Source organism: Aquila chrysaetos, chromosome 5 (assembly GCF_900496995.4).
Source record: "Aquila chrysaetos chrysaetos chromosome 5, bAquChr1.4, whole genome shotgun sequence".
NCBI lineage: Eukaryota > Metazoa > Chordata > Aves > Accipitriformes > Accipitridae > Aquila > Aquila chrysaetos.
The window spans coordinates 75751088-75777889 of record NC_044008.1 but is presented as its reverse complement, the minus strand read 5'-3'; the positions used below and the strand labels follow the sequence as shown (position 1 = coordinate 75777889).

At 54.1% G+C, this 26802-nt stretch overlaps 1 protein-coding gene across 9 annotated transcripts in view; it reads right to left on the bottom strand.

The window, feature by feature from the left end:
- Positions 1-15459: 15459 nt before the first annotated feature.
- TBC1D16 (TBC1 domain family member 16) overlaps positions 15460-26802 on the bottom strand; it is a 33012-nt gene continuing 21669 nt past the window's right edge. For 7 of the 9 annotated variants that reach the window (XM_030013910.1, XM_030013911.1, XM_030013908.1 and 4 more), the window contains exons 4-12: positions 25545-25742; positions 24561-24708; positions 23347-23514; positions 22503-22651; positions 21580-21714; positions 20254-20440; positions 18924-19103; positions 18236-18382; positions 15460-17708 (exon numbers count right to left, since the gene is read on the bottom strand). In XM_030013910.1, coding sequence (XP_029869770.1) covers positions 17463-17708; positions 18236-18382; positions 18924-19103; positions 20254-20440; positions 21580-21714; positions 22503-22651; positions 23347-23514; positions 24561-24708; positions 25545-25742 — 1558 coding nt within the window. In that variant the 3' untranslated portion in view covers positions 15460-17462. The remainder of the gene's footprint in view (positions 17709-18235; positions 18383-18923; positions 19104-20253; positions 20441-21579; positions 21715-22502; positions 22652-23346; positions 23515-24560; positions 24709-25544; positions 25743-26802) is intronic. The other 2 variants (XM_030013914.1, XM_030013916.1) reach the window with 2 other exon arrangements.

The following is a 26802-nucleotide window of genomic DNA, read 5'->3' as shown; positions in this document are numbered from 1 at the left end:
CTGCAAAGGAAACTGAGCTAGTCATGCCAAGCTATTTAAGTGCAGATATTGATTGATTGATTGATTGGCTATGATTACAGCTGAGGAGAGTGTGCCTGCACCCAGGTGCTGCTATGAGCTGCCTAGGAAGGGCAGGGTGACAGGCAGCCCCATAGAGAGCTGCTCCAGGCACATGGGGCATGGGGAGGAGGGAGAGAAAGCGAAGCAGGGAAAGCTGCAGCCCTCCCATGCCGGGACCTGTGCGGTGGGTACCGTGCGGGCTCCGAGGAGCAGAACTTTTCTCTCTGTGCTCTGCACCACGCAGGGGCTCTGCTCCCACGGCAGCCTGGTAGCGTTTGTGCAGCAGCAGGCACTGCCGAGCCGCGGCTCCGACTCCCACTCGCTGCCAGGACCAGCTCCTCTGGCAGGGCGATTAGACACCACGTGGCGCCGATCCAAACTGACACCCTGGCCTCCCCTCCCCGGGCAGCATGGCCATGAGTTTGGTAATTGCCCACAGACAGAAGTGATAATTACTGGTTTGGGCTGGGACAGCTCAGGGAGCTGCAGGAAGAGGAGCAGGCGAGGGCCTTGTCAGCACACGTCCTGCCTCGCAGTCCAGGAATGGCAGACGGCAGAGGCTGGCAACCGCTGGCCAGGGCGGCGGGCAAAGTGCTGGTGGTCGCAGCAAATTGCCCGGCTCTTCCCGAGCGCTGCAGAGCTGAGCCCTGGGCCGAGCTTCTGCGAGGGCTGCGGAGGTGGTGACTGCTGGTGATGGGGACCTTTGGACTCTCTGCAGCTCTGGGGGCTGTGAATCACCCAGGGGCCCTTCGGTGTCCCCAGGGCTGCGGCGTCCCGGCTGGCGGCACCGCGAGCTGCCGGCACACGGCATTGTGGCCGTGCAGCAGGTGGGTTCGGGGCTGCGCTCTGGGGTCTCTCCTTACACAAATGGCTACGGGATCCTTGCTCCAGGCACGCGGTTCCCTCACGTGGTTCCCTCAGGAGTGAGCTGGGAGCTGCCGGGATGGATCCGGCAGCCGTGCTGTGGACAGGGAGACGGCGTAGCCACAACTCGACCGAGCGCTGCTGCGCGGGAGCGAGGAGCTACGGCCCCTGCGCTTCTCCCCTCTGGCAGATCCATCGCTGCCATCCGGCAGCCGCAAAATGCAGCGTTTGACAGAGGCGTCACGGTTTCGAAAGGGCGCTGCTGGTTCACGCCCGAGCGGCGAGGCCGAGGAGTCTCGCCTGCGTGCACGGCGCTGCTGCGTGCAGGCAGAGGGAGGAAGCGTGCGCGGCTCTGTGGTCAGGCAGTTTCCATCCTCCCTGCACCTGAGCCGAGGCAGCGGCACAGCTCCCCAGCAGCCCTTCCCTCCGGCTGCCCGCCTTGAGGCGCCGGCCGGCTTCCTTCCGCCTGCTCTGCGAGCATCGCCTCGGCAGGTTTAGCCAGAGCCCGTGGCTGGTTGCAAGATGATTTCACCAACCCAGCGACTGCCCTGGCACTTTATCCTCTCAGCGGATTACACCAAGTATTTATGTTTTCAAAGGTTTCAGAAAGATTTACTGGGTGTGCTGTCCGCCCTCTGTGCGTTACACCGTCACCAGAGAGCTCCCTGCTATAAAGCTGCTTAGTCCAACCCAAGTCGAACCACATTAAACCTATTAGGAAGTGTACGCGTTTGCCTGGGGGTGGGAGCCCATCTGTATTTGCAGGGCAGAAACCCAGAGGGTTGTGGGCCTCAATCCAAGGCAGCCACCGGCCATGCATCCTGCAGCGTGGGGGTCCGCTCTGCGCCCCAGCTCCTGCCGACCTGCAGGGCTTGGGCGACGAGTCAGCGCCCGCACCCGGCGTGGGGCACTCCGCTGCTGCAGAAAGCTCAGCCCTGGGCCTGGATGTGATTTGCATGGCGTATAAATTCCTTAAACCAAAAGGTTGATAATCTGCCAGTCCATTGCATGTGTGTTAAGCAGGGCAGAGCAGGTGCTGGGCTCCTGGCCGGCTGCGGGTGCACCGGCTCATGCCAGGTTTAGGTGAAACAGCCGTGGAAACAGCCATGCAGAAGCCAGGTGAGCACTACTGGGGAGACACGGACTGGTCGCTGACTGGTTAGACTGGCTCCTCCAACCTCTGCCCCTCCTTGGACTACCTGTATTTGATTATACAGAGCCAAGTATTTGCTAAGGGACTCAAATTGGACTCCTGGGATCCTGCACTACTCCTGCCTGGCAGAGTGGTCCTGTCCCATAGTGACATTGTCCTGGGCTCTGCGGGTGCTGGTGCCTGGCCCTTGGATGCTTTTTCATGCTGAATGTTCAGGTGAAGGTGTTGTAGGAAAGACTTTGCAATTCACACATGGGAGAGTGGCAAAGCAGCATGGTGAGAGCAGGGTGCTCCCATCCAGAGACTGGGACCCAGTCCTGCAAACTGAGGCACCCCAACATTGAGGGTCTCTCTGGGCAGGGGAAACTTCTCCACTGACACCTCTCCTTTTGCTTGTCATTCACTGGGATATTTTAAAGGGAACGATGTCTTCTCAGCAGAGGGATGGCAGCTCCATGGGAAGGTTGGGTCCTTCCAGGCACCGTGTACCCAGGATGAGCTGCCAGGATGGCACAAGCACAGAGTCTCACAAACTGGATGCACTGTTTTCACCTGAGCAAGAATCATCCTGGGCTGGAGGAGAGGAGCCCAGCACGGCTGGCAGGGGTTACCGGCAGCGTCTGGGCAGCAGCAGCAGTGCTGTGAAAGGTGCCCAGCACCGGCCACCCTGAAGTGCTGAGAGTCACCCATGGGAAAACGGCAGCAAGTGATTTGTCTGTGGCAAGGGGAGACCTTGGCATGTCCCGGGAGAGCAGTTAGCAGGCGAAGGGAGAGAGCTGCTGTCCCTCAGAAGGATGGAGAGGTCCCTTCATGCACGAGGCTGAGCGGGGCCGTGGCTGGGCTGGGGGCTGTTCCTTGGAAAGCTGCAGACCATCTCCCTTTTCACTTCCCCTTCTCTCGGACAAGTGTGTGTGCCCTGGGCAGCTATTTTTAGGCTGCTGCTCACTGTCTGGTTTCCCCTGGGGATGCTGAGCAGGTTCTGGGAACTCCAGCTGTCTCTCGGGCAGCACGAGAGATGCTTCGCTTCCTGAGCTCGCTCCTCTGCTCCTCAACGTGTGTACCAGCTCTGCCACTTTCCTGCAGCTGCCCTGGCACGGGAGACCCCCCCCCCCCGCACGCCCCTTGCCAGGGCCAGCAGTGCCAGTGCTCCTAGGACAGGCAGGACGGCCTTGTCCAGGGAGGGTGGGTTGAACTTCACCCCAAGTGCATTTCCCCGCTCCAGGGATCTTCCAGATTTTGTACCTTGTGGTTGCTGCAATCTCTGGGGTGCACGTGAGGGTCCGTTCACCCCCACTCACACACCAGGGCTGGGGAGAGTCTGGGACAGGGACACACAGGACACCATTTGGGACAGCTCTCATTGCCACGTGCACACTCTCTCCACGTCACCGGCACTGTAACAGCAGCCCACGTGTCGGGGCAGCCCAGGCCACCGTCAAGACACCCCCGCGGTGCCTGGGGAGCCAGCTGTTGGATCTAGTTGGGTTTCCCTGCGATGGATTAAGGAGCTCCCCCCAGTCCGGAGGAGCATCCTCCCAGGTTGGCAGCACAGGCTGCGGTCAGGGCTGCGTCACTCCCCTCCTTGATTGCTTGCTGGAATAAACCCCCGGCACTGGACTCTCTGGGGGCTGAGACAGTCTCAGGCTTCCAGCAGCCAGGAAGAGTCAGGAAAATCTGAGAAATGAGCCAACCAAATCAGCTTTGCCACTTTGACCAGAAAAGAGCAGCAGCTCTCCCTATGTGAGAGCACGGAGGACACAGGTGAGTGTTAGCCCAGGGAAGGGCTGCAGCATCAGCCTGGGTCTGGGGGCTTTGATGATGCTGATGATCTGCCCCGGCAGACGGGATCGCAGGGTATGCGGACGACTGCAATGCTGATTGATGGAGCTCTGTCATTAAAAACACAACCACTGTCCTAGTCCCCGAGGATTTACTGCCCGCAGCCAGGAAATACAGCAAATGCAGCCTCCTCGCGTTGCTCACACCGGACAGCCGGGAGCCCAGGCACAACCCGGGGCTCGGTCCCGGACTCCCCCTTGCACAGTCTTACCCAGCCACCCCACTCCCTTTTCTGCCCCGACGCCCACGCTGAGCCCAGCTCGTCCCTGCGTTGGGTTGCCCAGAGCCGTGAAGCACAGGACACCCTCCCGCGGTGACCGGGACATGGCACAGCCTCGTTGTACGAGGTGGGGACGTGCACCCCGTGTGTCCCTCCCCACGGCACCCCGTGGCTGCCTGGTGTGCCGGATGCTGAAGGAACCCGCTGGAAGCCTCTTGGGCCCCTGGCACGGCCAGCACCGGCCGCTGCGGTGAGGTCTCACGTGTGTCCCAGCCTGTGATGACCCGTGGTGGAGCCCGGGCTCAGCTGGAGCATGGCTGGGACTGAAATGGAGGTGAGGAGCTGCTAGAGCCCCGCGGCGACGGGCAGCAAGTCAGCAGGCGGGAGCCCGCTCTTGGGGGGGTGACACCGTGGGGACGGTCGAGTCATTTGGTTTCCGACACACCCCGTGTCGCTCAGCGGGGCACACCCTTTCCTCCGGTGGGGAGCCCAGTTCGCCCAGCCACAGGTTCCCCGCAAGCCCTGCCCGGGTACCAGGCGGGAGGAGGGTTCCCAGGGCTGGCCGTGCCGGTCGGTTCCTCGTCTCGCTGCCCGTTGGCAGCTCGTTTTCCTGCAGCGCTGTGAGCAAAACCGGGATTGTGTCTCTGTCCCGGCTTGGTGCAAGCTGTGCCGTGCTGGTCTGGGGCACGGTAGGGCTGCAGGGACCGTGTGGCTTGCGGGGGGGGGACACGACAGGGAGGTGCGAAGTGACACTGTGCACACCGGTAGACTGGCACAGGGTGGAGCACGAGGCAAGGTTGTTCGAGGCAGGGATGGGGGCTGTCAGGGGTGGAGGGACAGGGATGCAGGGATGCAGGGTTGTTCGAGGCAGGGATGGGGGCTGTCAGGGGCGGAGGGACAGGGATGCAGGGATGCAGGGTTGTTCGAGGCAGGGATGGGGGCTGTCAGGGGCGGAGGGACAGGGATGCAGGGATGCAGGGTTGTTCGAGGCAGGGATGGGGGCTGTCAGGGGCGGAGGGACAGGGATGCAGGGATGCAGGGTGCTTGGGGACCCCCCAGGTGAGCGGGGTGCTGCTGACACGGGGCACTTTGCCGCTCAGCCCCGGCTCCTCGAGCGCAGCTGCCCAGGCTGGGGGTCTGTCCGGGGCAGCCCTCGGTGATCTCAGGGCCAGCCCCGGGGAGGCTCCCAGCTCCGCCGTTCCCGCAGCCCATGTTTGGACCGTGGCTGCAGCAGGGCCATAAAAGGCAGTGTGGGGAGGGTGCTGGCGCTGGGCCCGCAGCATCGGGGCCGCCGCACGTCCTGGGGACCTGCCACTGGGAACTGGGGCTGTGGGGCTGTCCCATGGAGGGGATGCTCTGGCCCCCCGCCCCCCCCCTGTTGCTGCCCTGCAGAACAGCCTGTGCCCTGCTGGACCTGGGAAAGGGCCAGGCAGCCCCTGTCCCTGCGGGCAGGCCCCCACCCCAACACCCATGGGTGCTCAGGGTGCTGGGGAGCGTGTCCGGCTGGTCCTGCATGGGCACGGCCAGAGCTGCAGCCGTGCCCAGCTGGTCACACAGCCCCGGGAACGGGCTCGCTGACTTAGATTCAAGCGCCCTCCCCAGGGCTGGGAGCCAGGCCTGCTCTTATCTAAAGTCGTCTTTTGCGGAGTGGCAGTGGCTGTCCATGGCACAGGGAGGATGTTTGCAGCTGAGGCTAACTCAGAAGGTGTTCCAGATGCCAAGACATGGGAATCAGAGGGACCAGGAGAGACTGGCATGGGCTGAAAGCATGGAACTGAAATCCAGGCTGAAGCCACACTGCTAATCCATCCCGGGGGATGCTCGAGCTCAGGGGCGTCTCGAGGAGGAGATGAAGGGGCAGGAGCTGAGGCAGAGGGGAAGGAGCAGGGTGGCAGATACAGTGGTGGTGAACTCCATGCTAGTGTTTTGGCTGAACCGAGCTGATGTAGGACCTTCTGCAACACAAGCTGAGGACCAGAGCTTGGAGGTGTTCAGTGAGCTGAGGTCCAGCAAATGTGCGGTAAATGCAGTCAAACCAGCCAGCTCCAGAGGGCAATAATGGTGAAAAAAGTGGAGGCAGTGAGATTTTGGGGTCATGCAGGAGGACTCATTTCTTCTGGGGACTTGCTCTGGCTGACCCCAGGGACATCCTTACCGGCAGGGATTGAAACACTGACCAAAGCCCAGACAGAACAGCAGAGATGGGCAGATAACAGACCCATCACAGAACAGTGACTGATTTATGAGGAAAGCCCGAATGTGCCGCGGCACTGCTGGCCAGCCAGGGTGGGGTGTGAGCCAGCCCGGAGGAATGCGAGGAAGATAAACAGTGAGAAGGAAGGGTGATTCCCCAGGTATCGGGTTGGGCACCGCTGAGCAGCAGGGCAAAGTGTGAAGGCTGGAAATGTGGGGCCGTACACTGGGACGTGCTTCCAGCTGGCGAGGTGGACGGGGTGGGGGGACTCTCCCTAAATGGCATTTATTGGGGCCTTTCGAGTTGGGTTGGGCAAAGGCTGGAAGGCTTTCCTGGGATGGGGAGCTGGTGCAGGAATGCGGCTGGTGCTCCCGGGCAGTGGCTGGGAAGGACCGTGGCGGCAACCATGTCCTTCCCGAGCCGTGTCCCCGGCGCTCAGCTCAGGCCCCCTTCCCAGCACACCCAGCAGCTTCCTTGCTCCCGTTTCAGCTTGCAAGGGGTCTTTGGCAACGCATGCATGTAACACTAAGCCCAGCTGCAGCCATTTTAAACCTGGCATTAGACAAAGCGAAATAAATCCCTGTTAACGGCACCTCCTCGCACCCCACGTGTGGCTGCCGTGGGGGTCTGGGGGCTGCGGCCCTGGGGCTGGCAGGTGCAGGTGAGACCGGCTGCCTGTGCCCACTCAGCCCCCCTGCGCTACAGAGGACACGGGGCTGATTCATCTCTTGCCTTGGCTTCTGCTTACGTACATTCACACTGTTCGTTCCCTGCCTGAACGGCTAAATTAAGCCCAGCAACAATAGGCCATCGATTATCCCATTATATTTCCATCGGGCCTGACTTCACAGCTGGCTCCTGGAGGGGCAGCACACGTGGCCTTGGCAGGAGCTCGGTGCAAACAGCCCTTGCTCGTTTCTGCTCTCCGGAGCCCTGAGCCTGATGCACCGGGCACCCTGGTAACGCCAGGTCCACGGCCCGACATCAGCCCCTGCCCTGTCCTCCGGCAGGGATGCCGCAGCAGAACCCATAAGCCAGCGGTGATGCACCTGCAAGGGAAACGGCTCCTGTTTCGGGGAACCTCCCCATGCCCGGAGGGCTCTTGGGGGCCTTCCCAGCTCTGGCAAGCTCAGGGCTCGCTCCAGCTGTTTGCGCGGGCCTGGGGGCCGTGTCCTCTCTGCCCCCCGCTTTCTGTGGGGCTGTATCCCCTCCCAGGTCTCTCTCCTCCCCTCGTTGCTTCCCCCTGGCCAGCCACAGCAGAAGCACTGCCTGCCTCTTCCTCTCGTGTGTTGCCTGTGAAGCCCAGGAGAAGCCAAGCGACGGGGTCCCGTGGGCCCCCCGATCCCGTCCCATCCCATCCCACGCAGGGGAACGTCCCCAAGAGCACCAGGTCTCGGGTGGCCATTTCTTCCTGTGTCACCAGTCTCAGCCTTGCTTGTTCCGAGCCTTTTTATTACGCAAACTGCCGATGATAGCTTTTTCAAGAACAGAAAGGTCAGCACGTGCAGACCCTCATAGCCTGCCCCACAGTGCCCACTCTCCTGGCAGGGCCGTGGCTCGGCTCTGCCCCACACCTCCGTGGTGCCAGTGAGCATCCAGGTACCATGGAGCATCCTTCCAGCGGCAATTTGCAGGAGAAGGGCTGGGTCAGGCCGTGTCTGTGGTGGGAAGGAGAGGGGTGGCCACCCCGGGGTGGTGCTGGGTGACCCAGACAGCACCGTGTGGGGTGGCAGCCCAAGGAGGGCCCCCGGTCTGCTCCATCCACAGAGCTGAGTCGGCCGCCCACTCCCCACGGGCTGCTTCTGCTTGCGGGGGGAGCTCCGAAGCAGCACAGCCCAGCGAGGGGTGAGGTGACGCTGCTGTGTCTGTACAGGGATGCTTCGCCTGCAGTTCTCCTACCTGCGTCAGCAGCTGAATTCCCTGGTCTCGTTCCTGGCTCTGGCAGCTCCTTAACCCTTTCCTCCCGGCAGCTGCGCTGCGAGGAGGCACGGCTGAGCACACAGGCTTCTTGGAGCTTGCGTCATGGTGGCTGTGATCCTCTGGCTGCGGCAGCTGGGCCTGACCTCGTTCCCGCACGCCTGCAGGAGGGGACGCAGCATATTCCAGCTCGGGGAAGCTGCTCCGCACCCTGCTTGGTGCCGCCAGCTCTCCCGTAGCCTTCGTGTGGCATCCCTTTCCCAGCCTGGTCCTGGCTGTACCGCATCCCCGCGCACCCTCGGCAAGCAGCCGGCGGTGCTGCCGTCCCCAGCCGGGGCTGGGGGCTGCCGTGGTGCGGGGTTGCTCCGGGGGCTGGGGCATGCTCTTCCCACTTGTCCTGATCCCTGGGGAGAGCCGGCAGCATGGTGGCTGCCACTCACCAAGCACCTTCCCAGCGCTCACCGCTGCAGCGCTGGCGTCGGGGCAGATTTATCACCTTGGCAGAAGGCCTAAGGGCCAGCTGGTGTTTGGGCTGTTTCCAGGGTTTCCAGTCACTGCTGAAGTTTTTCAGTGCCCACCCTCCCGTGCAATATATGGGATTTGGGTTCCTGGAGCCAGGACCCAGCTGCTATAGCCGATTTGGGCCGGGCAGCCCTCCCAGCGGGTGCCCCTGCTTCCCAGCACGAGCAGTACCGAAGGGCTCTCTGCCTTCATCCGCAGCACGGGCTCTGCCTGGTGCCGAGGGCTCGGGGTCACGCAGGGGGTTGGGATCGCTCTGCCGGGGTGTTTGCCATGTCCCCACAACACCTAGGCTCTGGCAGGGCCCCCCCATGTCCCCCACTGCACCCCGGGGTGCAGCGAGCCAGAGGGGAAGGGCGGCTTTGTGCTCCCGGGAGGCTGCTGGGCTTCGGAGGGGATGGTGGCTTTAGCATCCCTGGTGTGCCTCAAGGTGTGGGAGGAAGGAGCTGCTGGAATGCAAGCGGCCGCAGACCTGGCCCCCATCACTGCTGCAGAGCTCCGAGCGTGCGGGCTGGCTGGGACGGGCTGTTTTGGGGCTTGTTAAGAGCATTGTGGTGGCTAAGGGCTGGGATTCGAGGGCTGTGCCCACAGCGGGTTGTGGTCCCTGGGCAAAGCGGGGTCGATGGGGCTGGCAGCCAGTGGGGCTGAGTCTTGGGGAGGGGAACGCACTCCTTTGGAGCCCGGACACTGATACAGCCCAGGCTCCATGTTGTGCAAAGAGCCATTCGCCGGATCTCCAGGTGTTTCAGCAATGCTGCTCTGCCTCCCTCCAGGAGCCGGGAAGAGCTGGAGGTATTGCAAGAGCAGAAGCCAGGGGAGGCCTGTTTGTGTATAAACACCAGCTCAACCCACCGAAGAGCCAGCAGCTCCTCCGGGGCTCAGCCAGGGTGGGGAGGAGACCAGTGGCGAGAGCTGGTGCTCTGGGATGGCAGCGGTGCTCAGTGATGCTCTTCCCAGCGCCGCTCCCGGGACAGTCGGTTTAGATTTTAGATTTTTAGACTATTTTTCTGTGGTGTATAAGCCTGTGAAAGGCAAGATGTAATCTTGGCTCAGCGCAGGCAGGACACAGCAAACCCCTGCCCAGCCCTGCATGTCTCTGCGGGACGCTGACCTCTCCAATGTGTGAAAGCACCTGAGAAACCTCTGGAGAGCAGAGGACTTTGGCGGACGCCCACCGCCCAGCCGCTGCGGCTGAGCCACCTCCCCGGCTGCCTCTGTCACTGCCAAGGTTAGTCAAGCACCAGCCGCAGACAGAAGCAGCTTAACTTGTTTGTGGTTCCTGAAAGACAAACCCAAGCCAAACAAAATCAAAAATCCCAGGAAGAGTCTTCAGGCTGCTCCTTCTCTGGGTCCCTGCTGCTGCTTTCCCACACGAAGCAGGAGCTTTGGTAGGGACTGAACTTGCAGCTGGCTGAATTCAGAGGGACCTGGTGTATCTGGGCATGGTGGAGGGTCGAGGGTAGCTGGAGAATCTCTTCCAGTGGGCAAAAAGCACCAATAAAAGTGCTAGCTGACACCAGGTCCCTTTTACTGGATCGCCTGAGCTGTCACCATGCTCACTCTGGTGTTTTTGGAGCATGCCTGGCGTCACTGGGTCAGTCACGGACTCCAGGAGACCCAGATGATTCCACACATCCAGCTGGGCTGCAGGAAGACCCGAGTCCCTCAACGGCAATTTTTCTTTGTTGAGAAGACCTCGGTCAAGGACAGTGGCTTGGTTAATCCTGCTTAAAAAAAATCACTTGCAGTAGAATTGCTATTATTTCATTGGGGTGCACCTCCAACCCTCTGAGTCCAGCAAAACACAGGAGGATATTTCATGGTGCAGCCAGAGCAACAATGGGGTGGAGCAGGTCCCCATGTGAAAACGAATCCTAACCTGGGTGCTCACGCTCACGTGTCGTGGCCCCGGGGATGGCCCCAGGTACTTTAACAGGAGGATGTATTTTGATTTCACTATGTTTTTCTGCTGTTTGTACCATTGCACCATGGCGTGGCTCTATTTATTTATTTATTTGCAGACATGCCAGCCTGCCAAACAGAACAGAGCGAGCTTGCAAGGGGAAACAGAGGAAAAAACCCAACCCCCTTTGATATTCCCTTCCCATGAGACAGGCTGGGGCTTTGTTTTAAAGGTGAACTGCAGAACATCAGTTTAAATGCCAGCAGCTTGCAGACAATGATGGGTTTGGAAACAAACCACCAAAGCCACGAGGGTGGGCAGGGATCCCCCTGCTTCCCAGGGGCTGGGGGCCGAGCCCAGCCTTCCAAGAGAGGGAGAAGGGGCTGGGGACAGTCCCTGCCCTGGGGATGGCTCATCCTGATGCCGTGGATGAGAGCCTGGCATAGCTCCTCTTCCCTCTCCAAGCCCTGCTCCCCACACCTGGCCAGCTGCTGGAGAGCTCAAAGGCTTGCATGGCCAAAATCCGCTCTCTGGAGAATCTCTCCAGCACTGCTATTTCTATCAGCTGTACTTCCTTTATCAGTTTCAAGCATAACATTTATTTTAATGACCCCCCCTTGAAGTACAAGGGCGGCATTTCTGCCCCCAGAACCAGTGAGGGATGTTACAGCGAAGAGGGTCCATGGGTGCTGCCCCAGCACCGACACCCAGCCCTGACAAGGAAAGCCCTGCAGGTCGCCTTTAGCAAGTGACCCAGGTGAGAGCTTGGTGCATTCAAGTATCTCGCTCCAAAACTAAACCAGCCTGTTGGGTTCATTACCGAGACTTGCTTCATGACAACATTACCCAAATATTTTCTTATTAAAACCAGCAGCATCCAAACACACACCGCTCTCCGCCTGGCAGGTGAATGTGCTGTTGCAAAACTGGGCTGGAGAAGTCTCTCCAAACCACGGGATCTTCAGATAGGTCTTAAAATAGAAAATGGTGTCTAGCTTGCTGGCGGATGGTGGAGGAGACCAGGGCTGAACACTGCGGCACCCCGGGGTGCTTGGACCCACCGTGAGCCCTGGCTCTGCCCCGGCACCCACCGCAGCCACCGTGGCATCCCCTTGCCCTGCGATGAACTGGTGTGGCTGTCTGGGGAGGGCAGTCGCTGTCCTGTAGACCTTGTGCTGCCAGAAAGGAGTCCTATGGGCATATCAAGGCAAATGGCTGTAGATAGGTTCAGCAGATGAAATATTTTGAAACTGAAAATTTTGGCCTTTTTTTAGCCCGTTTGAGGCTGGGTCTATGGATATGAGTGCTCATGGAGCTTCTGCTACATGCCTGGACACTAGATTTCAACAGTTCAGCTACCATACATACCACTTGACCCCTGCAATTTCCAGACTACAGCATCAAAATTGCCTAAAAATTGTTTTTTGAAGGCAGAAACCCTATGAAATGTGAGGAAGAGCCCGATTCTCTGGCTGAACACCTCCAGAGATCATCCTTGCACTCTGCTCAGCTTCCTTCTGCCCCAGGTTAGATCAGCTGGCGGGGGGAAGCCGTGGGCAGAGACCACCAACGCAACAGCCAGGCACAACGGCCAGGAGCAGCGGTGATGGCCACCAGCTGTGAGTCGCGGGCAGAAGACAAGCTCTGAAAAGATCCTGCTTTTTTCTTAGAAAACTTCAGTCTGCGGAGGAGGAAAGTGAACAAGGACCTCATGCACCCACCGTGAGGGATGCAGGACACGGTAAAAAGCCCAGCTCAGCAGCAGGCATGACCTGAAGGGAGGCCAGAGGCCAGAGCTCAGCTCTGTGACCTGAAGAGGTTTTGAAGCAGGGGAGCCCAGACCTTCACAGCAGAACTATTTTTCAAAGCTCTTTTTAAGCTTGAACTAAGAAAGAGTTGCCTTTCATAACTAGAAGAAGAAATGAACTCCATTCAAAGAGCAGTGATTTTTGGGTACTTGGATGATGTCGAAGCTCTTGGCTGAAGCACAGACTGCCATAAAATTGGCCACAAAAATATTTAAGAAGCTTCCTCTAGATTTCCAGCCTTGCAGTTAGAGCAACCTGTTTCTGAAGCAGCCTACAGGGAGAGGGGAAAGGGGGGGACCCGGCAGCTTTTGAGGTGCGACTCAGTTTGGGAAAGGACTGGGCACGGGGCTGAGCCACGCGCTGCCGGAGGAGGGCTTTCTCCACCGGTGCTCCGGTGGCCCTGGAATGGGCAGCACCAGCCCGGCTGCTCACCGGGGAGCTCCTGGTCGCAAAGTCACTGACAGCCCTGCGGCAAGTCCAAGCCATCACCGCTGGCACGGCTCCTGCTGGCCTCTGCTGGGGACTCCCCCCGGCCTCTGCTTTTCTTCCCAGGTGGCGTGAAACCTCATTGTGTGTTGTGTTTCTTAAATGTTTAAATGAGAGAAGTAAACGGCGTGCGGAGCCTTCCCCAAAGTGCTGAGCACAGGCAGGGCAGGGCTGGGCCAGCGCCCTGGAGCGGGATGTGACCATGAACTACAGCCTGCCAGACTGGTCTATTTTTATGACCCAAGCAGAGAGACATGGGGATTAATCAGCCAGCCCACAGGGGACAAGCTAAGTTGGGTTTTAAATTCTTTGGTGCTTGTTATAACTCAGGTGAGTCTCTTTGTTCTTGTGAACTGTAATTTTTCATTTGACAGACAGCGTCCCTTGAACACAACAGCCAAACAGCCATGTCCAAACACACCCCGTACCCGGGAAGCAAGACCAAGCTAACCCAGCTGCCTCTTTGCTCCAGTCCACAAATGCAAATTTTCCCCCAGCGCAGGAGACTCCAGCAGCAGTTTGGCTGAACATCGCTGCTCCATGCCCAGCACCGCTCCAGGGGCCTCGGCCGCCTGTGTGGTTAATGCTTAATGCCAGGGACAAGTGAAGCCGTTTCATTGATCCCCTCCCGTGTACCCACGCGTGGGGTGGCTGGCTGCCTCCTCCCGGCCCCAGGACGGTGCAGGGCAGTGCTCCCCTCTTCCCTCGTTCCCAACCACAGCCCAGGCATCGTGGGACGGGACGTGGGCTGGCACGGCCGAGTCCCCATCCCTGGAGGTGTTGGGCTGCAACGGTGCACACCGCTCTTCTCAGCTTTCTACATGCGGGCGATGGGCTCCCTGCTGGGATTACGAAGCGTTGTGTTATCAGTGCCAGGAGCGAGGACTCGAGTTTTCTTTTTTCCTGCTTGCCCTGCTCCCCTTCCCCCTGGCACCAGGAGGCAGAAGGATGTGTCAGCTCAAGGCTGAGTCTAAAGAGGCTTATGCTGACTATTTACCTTTGCAAGGGTCTATTTTTGGTTGCTCGGCTGCAGCTAATTCAATGAACAGGGCAGTGATTCAGGAGAGAAGCCACATGAGGGTCATTGTTTCTAGGATCCACTTTACTCCTTTGCAGAGGCCAGAAGCCTTGCTTCTTTTTTGTTACTTGTTTTTTTTCAGATGGCAAAGAGTGTCACAAAAGAAAAGGCGATCTTGGGGACAGGTCAGAAGGACCGTGTCCTGTCCAACACTTGACTTGTTGCCTTTCTTTCACTGCAGAGGAATCCCAAGGTTGCTCCTGACCCTACCCCAGCTGCTGCCAGAGGGCTCCAGGCTGGCTCCACACACCCTCCTGCCCCCACACCTTCCACCCAAGAGAAGCTTGGAAGTTTGTGGATATCCAGTGTGAATTTAATAATGGCATCACAAGTTAATGAACAGGCTGAGACTGGAACCAAGACACCCGGGACGTGACCGCTGCTGGTAAATGGGGAGCAGCCGGGCTATCACCTCTGTCTCTTTATTTCTCTGACTATTGCAAAGTGGAGGTCAGCATATGACAGGAGCTCGGGGAGCTCCTGATGGCGAGCACAAGGGCTGCTGCAGTACAAAGACACCTGAAATCTCCCGCTGGCGGTGGGACCCGCAGGGGACACCAGGCCCAGGAGAGCTGGCCGAGGGGCGGCGTGCTGGTCCCGGCGATGTGTTTCCATGCGGCTGAGCACTGCTTCAAACAAAAAAACCAGCTTTTTCCACACGCTGGAGAACTGCGGTGCAGAGTCTTTAACTAAACAAATCCTGAGTGATTTCCACATTGCTGAATGACATTTTAATAGTGGAAAAATAATGCTCAAAATTATCTACTTCATCTCTTCCTATTGTCTTTTACTGGCTGGGAACGACTGCTGCAGCAAAACCATCTCCGGATCTTCTGGTCGGTGTTTGGTGGTGCCTCCCAGCCTGCTGCAAGCAGCCGGTGAGCCCCGGTGGGGTCTGCCCACCCCGTGCCCAGCGCGCAGAGCCCGGCAGAGCTGCCCAAGCGCCGGCCGCTCCTCGCACCGTGCTCCCGGGGAGGCACCCGGCTGCTTTGGCGCTGACAGACGAGCCACGGTGGTGGGAAGTCCTCGCGGCGATGCCCGTCCGGTGCGGGGAGGCAGGTGGCAGCAGGCAGTGCCTGGCTCCTGCTGTCCCCGTGGGGAGCTGGCGCCTGCCCGTGTGCCACCAAGCCGCTCTGCAGGAAGATGCTTCTGGCATTTTCTGACATGTCGTTTTTCTGACCCTAATTCAACCACTGCCACTTAGAGCTTGCATCTAGATGAATACATCGAGTGCTGCCGCACGTCGCCAGGCTGAAATCAGTGGAGCCTGGGGAGAGCGACGCAGACCCAGCACCCAACACGGCTCTTTGTATGGCTGCAAAAGGAGCGGCCCAAGCTGTGGGGACGGAGTCTAGCCAAGTGCTGTCCCCTGACTATAAGGTACAGCACTCAGCCTGTACAGCAATGTACCACACAAATGCCTCACACAAACTTTTATTATTCACTGAAACATCATAAATCTTGAAGAGCTCCCTGTTTCACAGCAAAGCAGCCACCAGCCCTTATATGAGGTGTTGTGTCCTACAACCCCAGGACACACCTGCAGCCTCGCAGCCTCGGTACCTCTCGAAGCTGGGCTATACTGGAGGTGTGCAATACTGCAGTAGGTTTCACCATTGCTCTCATCAAGGGGAAGGTTTTCATCCTCTGAATTAAAGGCACACAAATCAGGAGCCAAACTGTCCTTCTGCCACACAACAGCCAGTCTTCGGCATGGTGCCTGCATAGGGTCAAGTCTTCTTCCCCTTACGAACACAGCGTGCACTTGGTTTGTGCTGGTTTCACACAAAGCATCCCAGTTGCCAGCCTCACCTCCCAGCAGGTATGGGGCATGTGGGCTCCAGAACAGGCTGTGGGTAAGGCCTTGCAGAAAGATTTTTAGAGAAATTTGCTTGTCAGATGCAGGAACCCGCTGCAGCACTATGCATGAGCATACAGGGTTTTCCACACATGCTGCTAATAGGACAAACAAGCCTGATAGGCAATGCTGAAAAGTGAGCATGGACTTCCCCCCATGCCAGACCAAGACACAGTTGTGTAACAGAAGCAATGTGGTTGAAGTGAGAGGGAGCAAGACAACCGGGAAAGGCTGCAAGACTTCATACGCCATGAAGAAGGATGCAGCAAAGCCAGCACAGCTCACTGTCACCTCATCTCCTTTTTCATTCTTACAAGGAGACTATTCCCCTGGCTCTGTTTGGCACAAACGCTGGCTCAGGACACACCTTTGGATGCCACTGAATTTGGTCAGGATATTTGGCAACACGGCTGTGCTCAAGGCCCCAGCTCCACGTCTAGTTGGCAAATTCTATAGAAGACAAGAGGAGAAACATGCTGTCCTTTCAAAAATACTTCAAGGGAAACCTTTATCAGAGATGGAGCTCAGTAAAAAATGACTGCAACAAACCAAATTTCATTTTCACTTTGGGATGGGGAAGAGGGTGCACTACTGGCACCAACTGAAGACCCTAAAGCCCACTTGGAGTGTATGTGCTACAGCCTATGGCAAAGACAGGTAAGGACAGTGAATATTCAGTAATTGAGAAGAGCCAAAGGAAACACAATGGGAAACATACTGGAAACAGCAGACTTCCACGAACAAGTGTCTAAAGTCTGTAGCTGTCAGCATAAAGAAACAGCTTTGCCGTACTGTCATGAAGAAGTAAACTTTGAAAGGTGTCTATGAAATACCCTGACTACAGAAAAGCAGTGCTTTAAGACCTGTGGCTGTACACTTTCTGTACAAATGGAAAAAAAATCATGCCAGCCAGTATACCATATAAAAAAAGGCGAGAGACAAGACCTTTAGGTGACCAGTTCTTCCTCGCCAACAAGGCAGACACCTTCCCTGCAATCCCAATAGTCTGCAGTTTTATTTTTGGCAGATTATAATTAAAATGGTCTTTATGGCTTTAGAGAGAAGCCACTAAGCTGCAAGTTTTGGTTGAAGCAGAGAGTGCGTGTGTGGTATGCTCTGGATGAAGCGACATTGCAGGCAGAGGTCTTGCCACAGCTCTGCTCCTTCCACCTGACCCACAAACGCTGCTGGTTGTACTTGGCTCTCTTTAGTGTTCTCATTTCTCATCAGCAAGTAACAAAGTTCTGGTTGCTAACCAGTCCAATCCCAGAGGCAGAATAAAAAGTCCTTGTTAAGACCTAGAAAAAGCATGTTTCTAACAAAATCAAATCCAAACACGTGCAAACACTGTTCCTGGTTTGATGCGTTTTGTTCAGGTTCCACCACCAGTGCACTGGAATTTGCTTTCCTTGCAGAGTGATTTCACTCCTCGTCCATTCTCCACCTTTCAGTCTTCTCAGGAGTCTTGACAAGCTATCCCTCCATTTTTGTCTTCAATATTTTTTCCTATGCACATCCTTCCTGCCCTTCCCTGTTCCGCTGTCACACCCTGTTCCTCTACAGCTATTTTCGGAAAGCAAAGACGTCCCGTGTTTTCAAGCCTCTCTTGCCTTCGCTTCCTGGTTTAGGAGAAGACACTTCCGCCAGTCCCCCATACGGGCAGCTCTCGGACTCCGGGTGATGGCCAGAGCACTCCACAGCAGGGATGAAGCCACTGTCCCACATTCCTGTCCCACACAGCTTGCACAGGTCATGCAGGCTGCAGGGGATGCGGGGTAACAGGTGGAACTGATAGAGCAGACTCCTTGCCTAGAGGGGAGAGAGAGACAAAGTCATTTATTCCTCACCAGGGGATGAACATGGAGAGCAGGGGTAGCCTGTGGCCTCCTGTCCCATCCTCCTGTTTGGCTACCTTAGGAGAGTCAAAGCTTTAGCAAAGGAGCATCCCTCCTGAACACAAACCTGAAGGTTAAACGAGGCACTGGGGACGCTGCCAGGTCACAGGAGCTGCCGCACATCCCACGGCCTGGAGTCACTCCCAGCCCGAGATGGGTTGGGGACTGTGGCACAAAGACAAACAGCTCTGTCTGCCATTTCCCTGAGCATTTGCAAGGGTTATCCCAACCGTACCGTCACCTCCTAAGCACCCTACAACTATCTCTTATTTCTGCAAAACTTGTTTCCAGGCAAACAGCAGCATCCTACCCTCCCAGGCTCCAGACAAGCGGGGGAATACAGGAGATGCGAAAGATGAAGCATCAGTGCCTGATTTTCTCAATGCTCTGACTCATCTCTTGGACCTGAGACTCAGCCCACGTCAGCACACGGGCATTTACCTTCCTGAGTACAAGTTCTCCGTTCATGTGCATAGCCAGGTTGCTGAAATGCAGCAGCATCTGGTCAGTGGCCAGCTGTTGTTCAATGACATCATCCCCATAAATCACCACGATGGCCACACAGATAAAGAGGTGGAAATAGTCAGTCTGCAATGAGAAAACAGGGGCTGGAGTACAGCAGGTGGAGGCAGAGGTCTGACTTAACCTCCCCACCCTCTACGAGCATGTCCTTAGTGAGATTTTTTGCTCCTTCCAGTTTTGCCTAGTGGTATACAGAACGTGAGTTATTGGTGAATTCCGAACCACAGCTGAGTCAAAGTCTCTTCCCTTTACAGTGCGGTAGCAATGCTTGGACCACAGCTTTCAAAGCAGACTAGTGGTTTTTGGAAAGACATTTTCCAACTGTGTAAAAGAAGTCTGAATTTCAGAAGTGGATGTTCAGCACTTTCTGAAAAAAACTGCTTTTGAAGCCCAGACATCCTCAAGTAGGAGAGGCAGGCCTCCATCCTCCTGCTACATAGGTAAACCTCTTTGATAGTTACAGACCCTCTGTAACACCTAATTATTTTGGAGACTTTGCTACTAAGAGCCTTTATGGAAATTCTGCAATGCTTGTTGGGACGGTGAGGATTCAGCAAAGGACACACTGCTGCCCAGCGCGCACTGTGACCATCGCTAGCTCTCTAACCTGATAGTGAGCCCAGCATGCTTCCCACATGCGCAAAGCCTCAGCATCTGGAAATTCGCGTTTAAAACAGAGGAGGATCCAACGGTGACAGAAAAGCATCTGCAGGCCATCCTCTCCCAAGGAAGTAAGGTGCTGGTAGAAGCGCGGGTGCATGAGCCGTAGCAGCTCTCGCAGGTACATCTGGAAAAGATGCAGAGCTGAGCCACTGCTTCGTGCACAAGGACTTGTGCCGCCCTCACCCACCATCCTGGGGAGCCCCCGCACCGCATGCCAGACCTGGGCTCCCACAGAGCTGGCCACAGTTCTCTTTCTTACAAAAAGCTCCAGCTTTACGGCCCGTTTATTACAACACAGCCAGGAGCATGCTTGGATCTATCATTAAAGGCCAGAGCTCACAGGCTACGGCAGCTATTTCACAAGGAAGGATGGAGGGTGAAAAGAAAATCCCATGACAGCTACATCGTGAAAAGAAAGAAGGGAAGAGATTCAGGCTGAGGAAAGCAGCTAGAGATGTAAAAACTAGAGAAAAGGAAGGACATAGCTATCTCAGGCAATATTTCAATTCAATAGAGGCCAAGCAATATGGAAGTGATTTTGGAAAGCCTGACTATACAGGCACATTACAGTGCATAAATCTGTACATTAACTAACTGCACCTCACCAGCAGCCTCCCATGGGGTTTCCACCACAAGTTTACCGCTTTAAATTGGTGCCATCATGACCCGGACAGGATTGTTCAGGTTTAGAATGGATTTTTCAGGTTCTTAACCAGAAAACAACTGAAGTTCATGTTAAAACCTAAAAAGTTCCCATTTTTAAACAAGATCACCTTATTTTAAGAAATTCTGTCAGATATATAAGGCTTTTCATTTGAACATAATTTAAAAAATCTATTAAAAATATTAAGACCTTAAAAAAAATCCCACAAAAAGAGAGGGCTGCAGCTCAATCAACTCCTCTGCCTCATTCACACCAAATGCCCCAGAATCAGGACAAAACCAAACCAGTGAGTCTTCACTGCCTGAGAGAAGTGCAAAGTTAAAGCAAGCAGCATCCTAAATACATTTGATCATAAAAGATGCCTTGAATCAGCACCCTTCAGCATAGCCAAGGTAATTTTACTTTGAAAATGTATTCGCTATAACTGCCTCTGGAGTGTCCCAATCACTCGGGATCAATTTTATCCACCAGGTGTTTTGTGGCTTTGGAGTGTGATTCAGCATGCTGGAACCCAACAGCCCAGGTAACTGCTTTATGGCATTCTTCTAATTTGACTGGGGAGAGGAGAAGCTAAAGACAGGGCTAAAGGGAGCTCAGCGTTCAGCCTCACCAGCTGTTTCTCCATATCCTCATCCCGGGGTGAGCTGATGAAGATCGTGTTCTGCATCAATCCTACAAAGCACCAGAAAGTATCTGACTCATCTAGGACCTCTGCCAGGAGTGGGGCAACCAGGTCGGACATCCCCTGGGAGTATCCAATTGTTGGGTTAAATACTGCATAGTTCAGCAAGATCCTCCTAGAGAAGAGATGCAAGTGGAGAGGTGAGACACGGAGAGGGCATGTCACAGCTGAGCACAGTGCCCTTTCCCTTCTACCCCAACTGCCACCGTACAGGCTGAGTCAGGCAAAGTGCAGAAGAGCAACAGATCACTCCTGCCATCTAAAAGATTAACTCGCAATTGCACCCGGAGGCTTGTGAACTTTTGAGCACCTGTACAGCATGCTGCACCCCACAGAACTGCTTTCCCTGAAAGAACTATATCTAGAAGCATAACAAAGATACCCGAACACTATATCTAAATGGAACTCTCATTTTTTAGGATTATATAATTTTTGCATCAATCCAGAGAGGCTCCTGGATGGGCAACAAGAACTCTGAATAGCACACAGAAGCCTAAGACAATGGATTTGAACAGAACCCCTTTAGGCTCCTATTTCCCAACCACAGTACAGCCCACTGGGAGCAGTGCAGTAGGAACAAACACCACAGTTCTTCTCAGGTACAAAGACACATGACCCTACGGTAAGGTGCTTTAACACGTACAGATAACCCTGCTGCAAACATCAGTCCAGCGAAATAAATGCCAGGATAAGGTTTTCAATACACAGACACCAAAATATAAAAAGAAAATGAGAATTTAAAAAGACTAAGAGGACAGAAATGAAGGGCTCATGGGAAAGGAGACCTGATGCCTACACATCCATGAGGCTCCAAGCCATACTGTTAGATGAAATCTGACTGTTTTGTAGGCACACATTTACAAGTCACACGCCCATGAAGCAGACTCTGGTGTTCTTGTTTTCCACCCTGTCAGGAGAACCACAGACCCAAGCAACTGCCCACAACCCTGCTGCAGCACCCATGACCCTCCCATAGCTACAGAAGGCTCACACCTCTTCTGTGCCTATGTACACAGGGAAGCTAGGTGATGGGAGCAGGGTTGTTATATCAAGAAGTCAATGGCTAAAGCAGTAGTGAAAGCACTGGGGAAGAAGTCCTTGTTTTTGCATCAGCTGGTACCAGTCACCACATGCACGGTGCTCTTCTGCATTCCCAAGGCAGTGACCCAGGCAGCCTGGGCCAGGGGGGCTTACCGAGTTTTCTATACCTTCAGTAGGACACATTGTTTGGGACACTAGAATCAGACACTTCACCTCATAGTTTCCACATTTGGGTTGTCCTCCCCTCGAAAGAACTGGTTGCTGCGGTCAGTCCTCACGACGTCTTTATCTACCGTGAACTGTACTTTACACCAAAACTCTTTCTGTTCATCTGGAGTCATTGAAAGCCTGAAAATTGAGCAGCAACAGGAGTACATTGCCAAGAAAGAATATGATTGCCACAAGGAACAAAGCGCCTTATTTCAGCTTGAGTTTTCAGAGAAAAACTATCCCTGTACTCATCTCCTGAAAAACAGAGAAGCAGGTCTGTCCAGAACGGCAGATTTTCTGTCCAAACGGATTACTAGAAGGAGCCTCCTGGGTTATAAATGGGATGACATGATGTGTTTTATGTGATAAACTCCGCTTCAGAAGCAGTCAGACTCTGCTCTCCACTGCTCCTTGTGGGTGGCACACCAGAACTCACCACTTTGTTTTGATTGTCTCCTAATTAACAATACTACTGTCCCTCTCCAGCTTAAGTGTACTCACAACTAGATTACAACATACAGTTCTTGCAGTAATAACTTTGTTGAATTAGATATTCCTTCTTCTTTCCAATTTTTACATCCAGATATATTTACAAAGAAATACAAGACCCCATTTTCACCTTCTGGATGCTAAACCAACATGTTCTGCTTCTAGTCTTGCCTGTGAGATAAGCTTCCCTATGTGGTACTGACGAGCCTGTTTCAAGACCCCAAGAAAGAAAATATTTGAGCTATATGGTATTAGCTCCAGACCCTCAAGAGGTCAGCTGTGCCTGATACACCTCCTTTACCATCCCTCTCACTTCTCTACTCCAATCAGCCTCTCCTGAAGCGAAGGAGGCAGAGACTGTGTACGTCACCAGCAGTATTACTGCGACGTCAGGCCTGAGGAGAGATGAGCAGGGGAGGATGAAGCTGGTCTGTTACCGTTTCTCCTGGATCTCAAAGTATTCTTTCCTCTTCTGCAGCCTCAGTGCCTCCCTCTCTTCAGAGGTGGACTCGTAGCTGTAGTAGTGCAGCAGAAAGGGCCACACCTCCCCACGGATGGAAATATCAATCCCACCAAAGAATATGGCCTGGAAGAAGGAGCAAAAGTTATGACTGGTACAGTTTTAACATCCCCCAAAACAGCAACAAGAAACTGCCTGCTACTATGCTTTGGTGGCTTTGCAGTTCTTTCCTGACAAGTGACGCCTTGATTCAAGCTCCTGCAATTTGCACATGTTTAGAGGGAAAGTGCTGGCCTTCTATTCCCAGACGAGACACAAATCGGGCTCATTTCAATGTCAATAACCCCCCCTGGAGAGGCTCTATGATTAACGTGTCGTTCTCATGTCACGGCTTAATCCTCAATCTTGGAGACACTGCATTTCACTGCAAACTTCTCTCTCAGGACCTGGACCCAGTGCTCCCCCGCAAGGCCTGCATTATTTCATACCGTAATCTCGATTTTTCTTTCTTTGATTTGTTCACACTGCATTTTGCAAACACGTCTAGCACTGGACACTTTGGTTTACTAATTCCAACTGGCAGCAGAAGCTGGAGAACCTCACCCTCCTTGGCCAGGGAGATGCTCTACCATCCTGCCTGTAGCAGACTCATCTGCAGTCCCAGCAAGACCTCCAGCCAAGCACTATACGCCAGTCTTTAGACTCTCAAACACCCAGTTCTTGCCCCCAGCATGAAAGCAAACTCTTGCGGCTTCCACCTGGGGATTCACACTCTGCGGCAGGAGAGAAAGGATCAAAACCGCAGCAGCCAGCCCTCTCACCTTCTGCAGCTTGTACTCCTCTTCCACCTGTCCGGATTCATTCAGGTGATGGAGCCAGGCAGACACATCAAGACGCTTGTACGTATTCTCCTCCGGGTGGGTTTCCGAGGAGGGCAGCTTGGGACGGCGGATGGAGAACTGCATACATGTTTTCTCATCAGTTAGCTGCTGAATGGGGGAAAACAACACAAAAAACTGAAGGCAGGAGCCAGAGATAGCAGCAGAGTATGAAACCCGGTTATTTTCAGAGCAGGAAAACCTTTTCGCGTGGTTCGCATAGGATTAAGCACTGAGGCACTGCACTTGGGGAGGGTTTTTTTTTTAAATTCCAACCATTACAATAGCAAGAGTGATTAGAATAATTAAAAATCTGAGTACCACAAAACAGCTTCATCTTAAAAAAAAATTGTTTCCATTCCTCCCCCAATCTTATCCCTGACCTGAAACTGAATTAATGCTGCTTACAGCAAAACTTCACCCTGCCAGGAATGCCTGCAATAAATTACATATGATTGGCCATATACAAAGGGATTGCTGTTAGGCAAGCAGGGAACTGCACTGCCAGGCTCTCTAAGGGCACTCATGATCCCAGTGCAAGACTGCAGCTGACATTTAATTTAAAAATCAAAGGTTGTTCAATGCAAAAAGTGAGCCCATGCGACCATAATAAGAAAAGCAGCAGGGGGCTCTGTGGGAAGGATGGAAATTTAAAAATCACTGTTTCTAATAAGCACATACAGTATCTTAAACAGATAATTAAAGAGCTCTTATCACATTTGTATGTAGATTGAACAAAATATGGCAAGATGCCTTGTCAAAACATTTTCCAAAGCAGTGTGCTACGCTTCACAAAATGGATGAAAGACTCTGACAGAATTTCAGACCTACCACTGCAGATTTCCCAGCCACCTTACATGCCTAAAGCACATTGGTGACCTGTCGGGTCTAGCAAAATAACTACCTAAGCAAGTCTTCTGTATTATCTTCCCCGATATTCCACAGGCAAAACAGGAATGCATGGGGACAAGCAAGTACAAGAGAGACCTCGCGTCCGACTCGCAGTTGCATCCTAAACAACACCCAACACATTTCTGCCTGACTTGGTGACATGAACTCATAGCTTCATTTCTCCAACACGCTCCCCTGGCTAAAAGCCTAAGTGTGAAATATCTGCCTGAAAACCCCCCTTTGCCCCATGAACCTTGCTCGGGTACCTGGTCCTTGAGATGGGTCTCTGTGCAGTACTTCCATTGCTGAAACACCTCGGACAGTTTATCCAGGCCACCATGGTGAAAATGGAAGATCTTGTACTGGCTCTCCCTGCTCGCAACAACCAGTTGTCCACAGGTGCATGCCTCATCACTGTGGGACAAAACAACAGGGGAGAACAACCTGCATTTATTGCCCAGGATAATGAGGGGCCCAGCAGGAAGGGGGAATATCAGATGAGAGAGAGAAAAGCAAATTACAAAGAAGTGTAGCACCAAGTTGTCCCTTAAAACAGGGCACAGAAGTAATTTTACAGCTCTGGGACTTGATGATACTTATGGTCCCTTTCAACTTGAGATATTCTATGATTCTATGACATGGCCATAGTGACCATTTTCCTCAAGAAGCTCCACTTGTGCCTGGTAATGGCACTCTTTTACCCTTCCATCACGTGAAGGAATTAAATTTTGTCTTCCCCGGAGAAAAAAAACCCAAGAAGTACGCCCCAGCAACATTAAGGCAGTACACAAAGTCAGCTCCTATGGATGAGCGGACTTGGTCACACACAGCATTGTCTAAAGAAGCAGGGAGTGAGAGTGAAAAGAGGGAGTAAAAATGTTTTTAATAACTTTTGTCATAATTTGAAAGATAACTGAATAGGCTAAGAGCAGCAAGACCCTAGAGGAGCCCTAGTGAGGGGCAGGCAAGGGAGGAGGTACCATAAGTAAAGATGTTTTCCACGCTTCCAGGCTATCTGAAACATTTTTGGTAAGACAGCTAAGAGCAACCTTTACCTTACTAGGGAAAAAAGTCCTTTAGGCCCCATAACTGTAATTCAGAGGCTCTCCTTGGGAAGGCTGACACTTGCTTTCCTGGAGACAACCGTTAGGGAAAGACTTCCAAGGAGGACTGCAGAAGCCATCTGCCTCCAAAGCCCAGTGCGCACTGATCCAGAGCGCACACAAATACCACACACAATAATACGTTACCTAAAGAAGAGGCGAAGGGATCTCATTTGTCCCAGGTCCACTCTAAAGACACCACAGACCTGCTCGAGGGCAAATACTTTCTGCTGTTCGTCCCATCTGGTGCTCTGCGTTTGCCCATTATTCTCCTGGAACTGGGCACTGGTGTCAAGGCTGGAGGCAGAGCTGGTGGAGCAGGTCATGCGATTGTCACACGTGTCCCTGCAGACGAGAGCATGGAGGAAGAAAGCCCCGCAAGACATCAGCCAAAGACAACTGCAGTTACATGCAATAACCACAGATGCTCCATGTTAAAAATCTTTTGTCAGAGCTCTGAAATTGGAATTCAGTACAGGTCTAAGGAGTCAATAACTGACAGCCCACATAATAGATTAAATTATTTTTATTTAAATTAATTCCCTACCATCCCAAAAAATGATCCTATTTTTGGTCTGTTCCTAACTTGCACACCAAACTGGGGAGAGCCAACACCATGCCTCAAAACATTGACTTTTGAGAAGGCAAAATTAAGAAGCCCCATGTGGGAACAGCCCAGATTGCTCCGAGGAGTGGCCCATCCCCTGCTCCTTTGGCACAGCACAAGGACCCGTTTGGGGAGCTGGCACAGCAGGCACTTGCCCGCTCTCCAGCCCATGCCACAGAGCCCTAAGCTGCAGGACCCCTTCAAACCATTGTGCCTCTGGGATTGATGACCCTTTGGGATGGAAAACCTTGGGCCATTGAAAAAACATGACTGCCGAAGTACAGGTGCTTGACAGGCTGCTTCAGCAGCTCCAGCAGCACTTAGTGAGTAACGTCCCAAGGAAGAGATGTCTTGCCCCACAGCTTAAGCAACCTCTTCAGCAGGCAGCTCAGCTGCTCCGCACTGAGCCGGGGACGGGAGGAGTGAGCGCATTCAGATGGCAGCATTGACTCGGGATCTCATCTGGCAAATTCCGTCAGTGACCAGTAAGATCCAAAGATATTTCCCCTGAACTCGAGTTTCTCATTACGCCTTTGCCAGTGGACCTGACAAGCCTGGATTCATGTGTATAATCTTTAGACAAATGGTTTCTGCTTGCAAACTTGAGACTTTGGAGAGTTAAGGAGCGGGAAGTTACACATGGGCTCTTTAACCCACCACAAAGTAGAGAAAGTGAACCCAACTGTTTTCCAATATACTAGGAGCTCACTGCACCCCAGATATTTATCTGTAAGAGTAAACTGAGTTTAGATTAAAAAAACCCACATGCCCGCCACCAGCCCTGATCCCAAAAGAAAA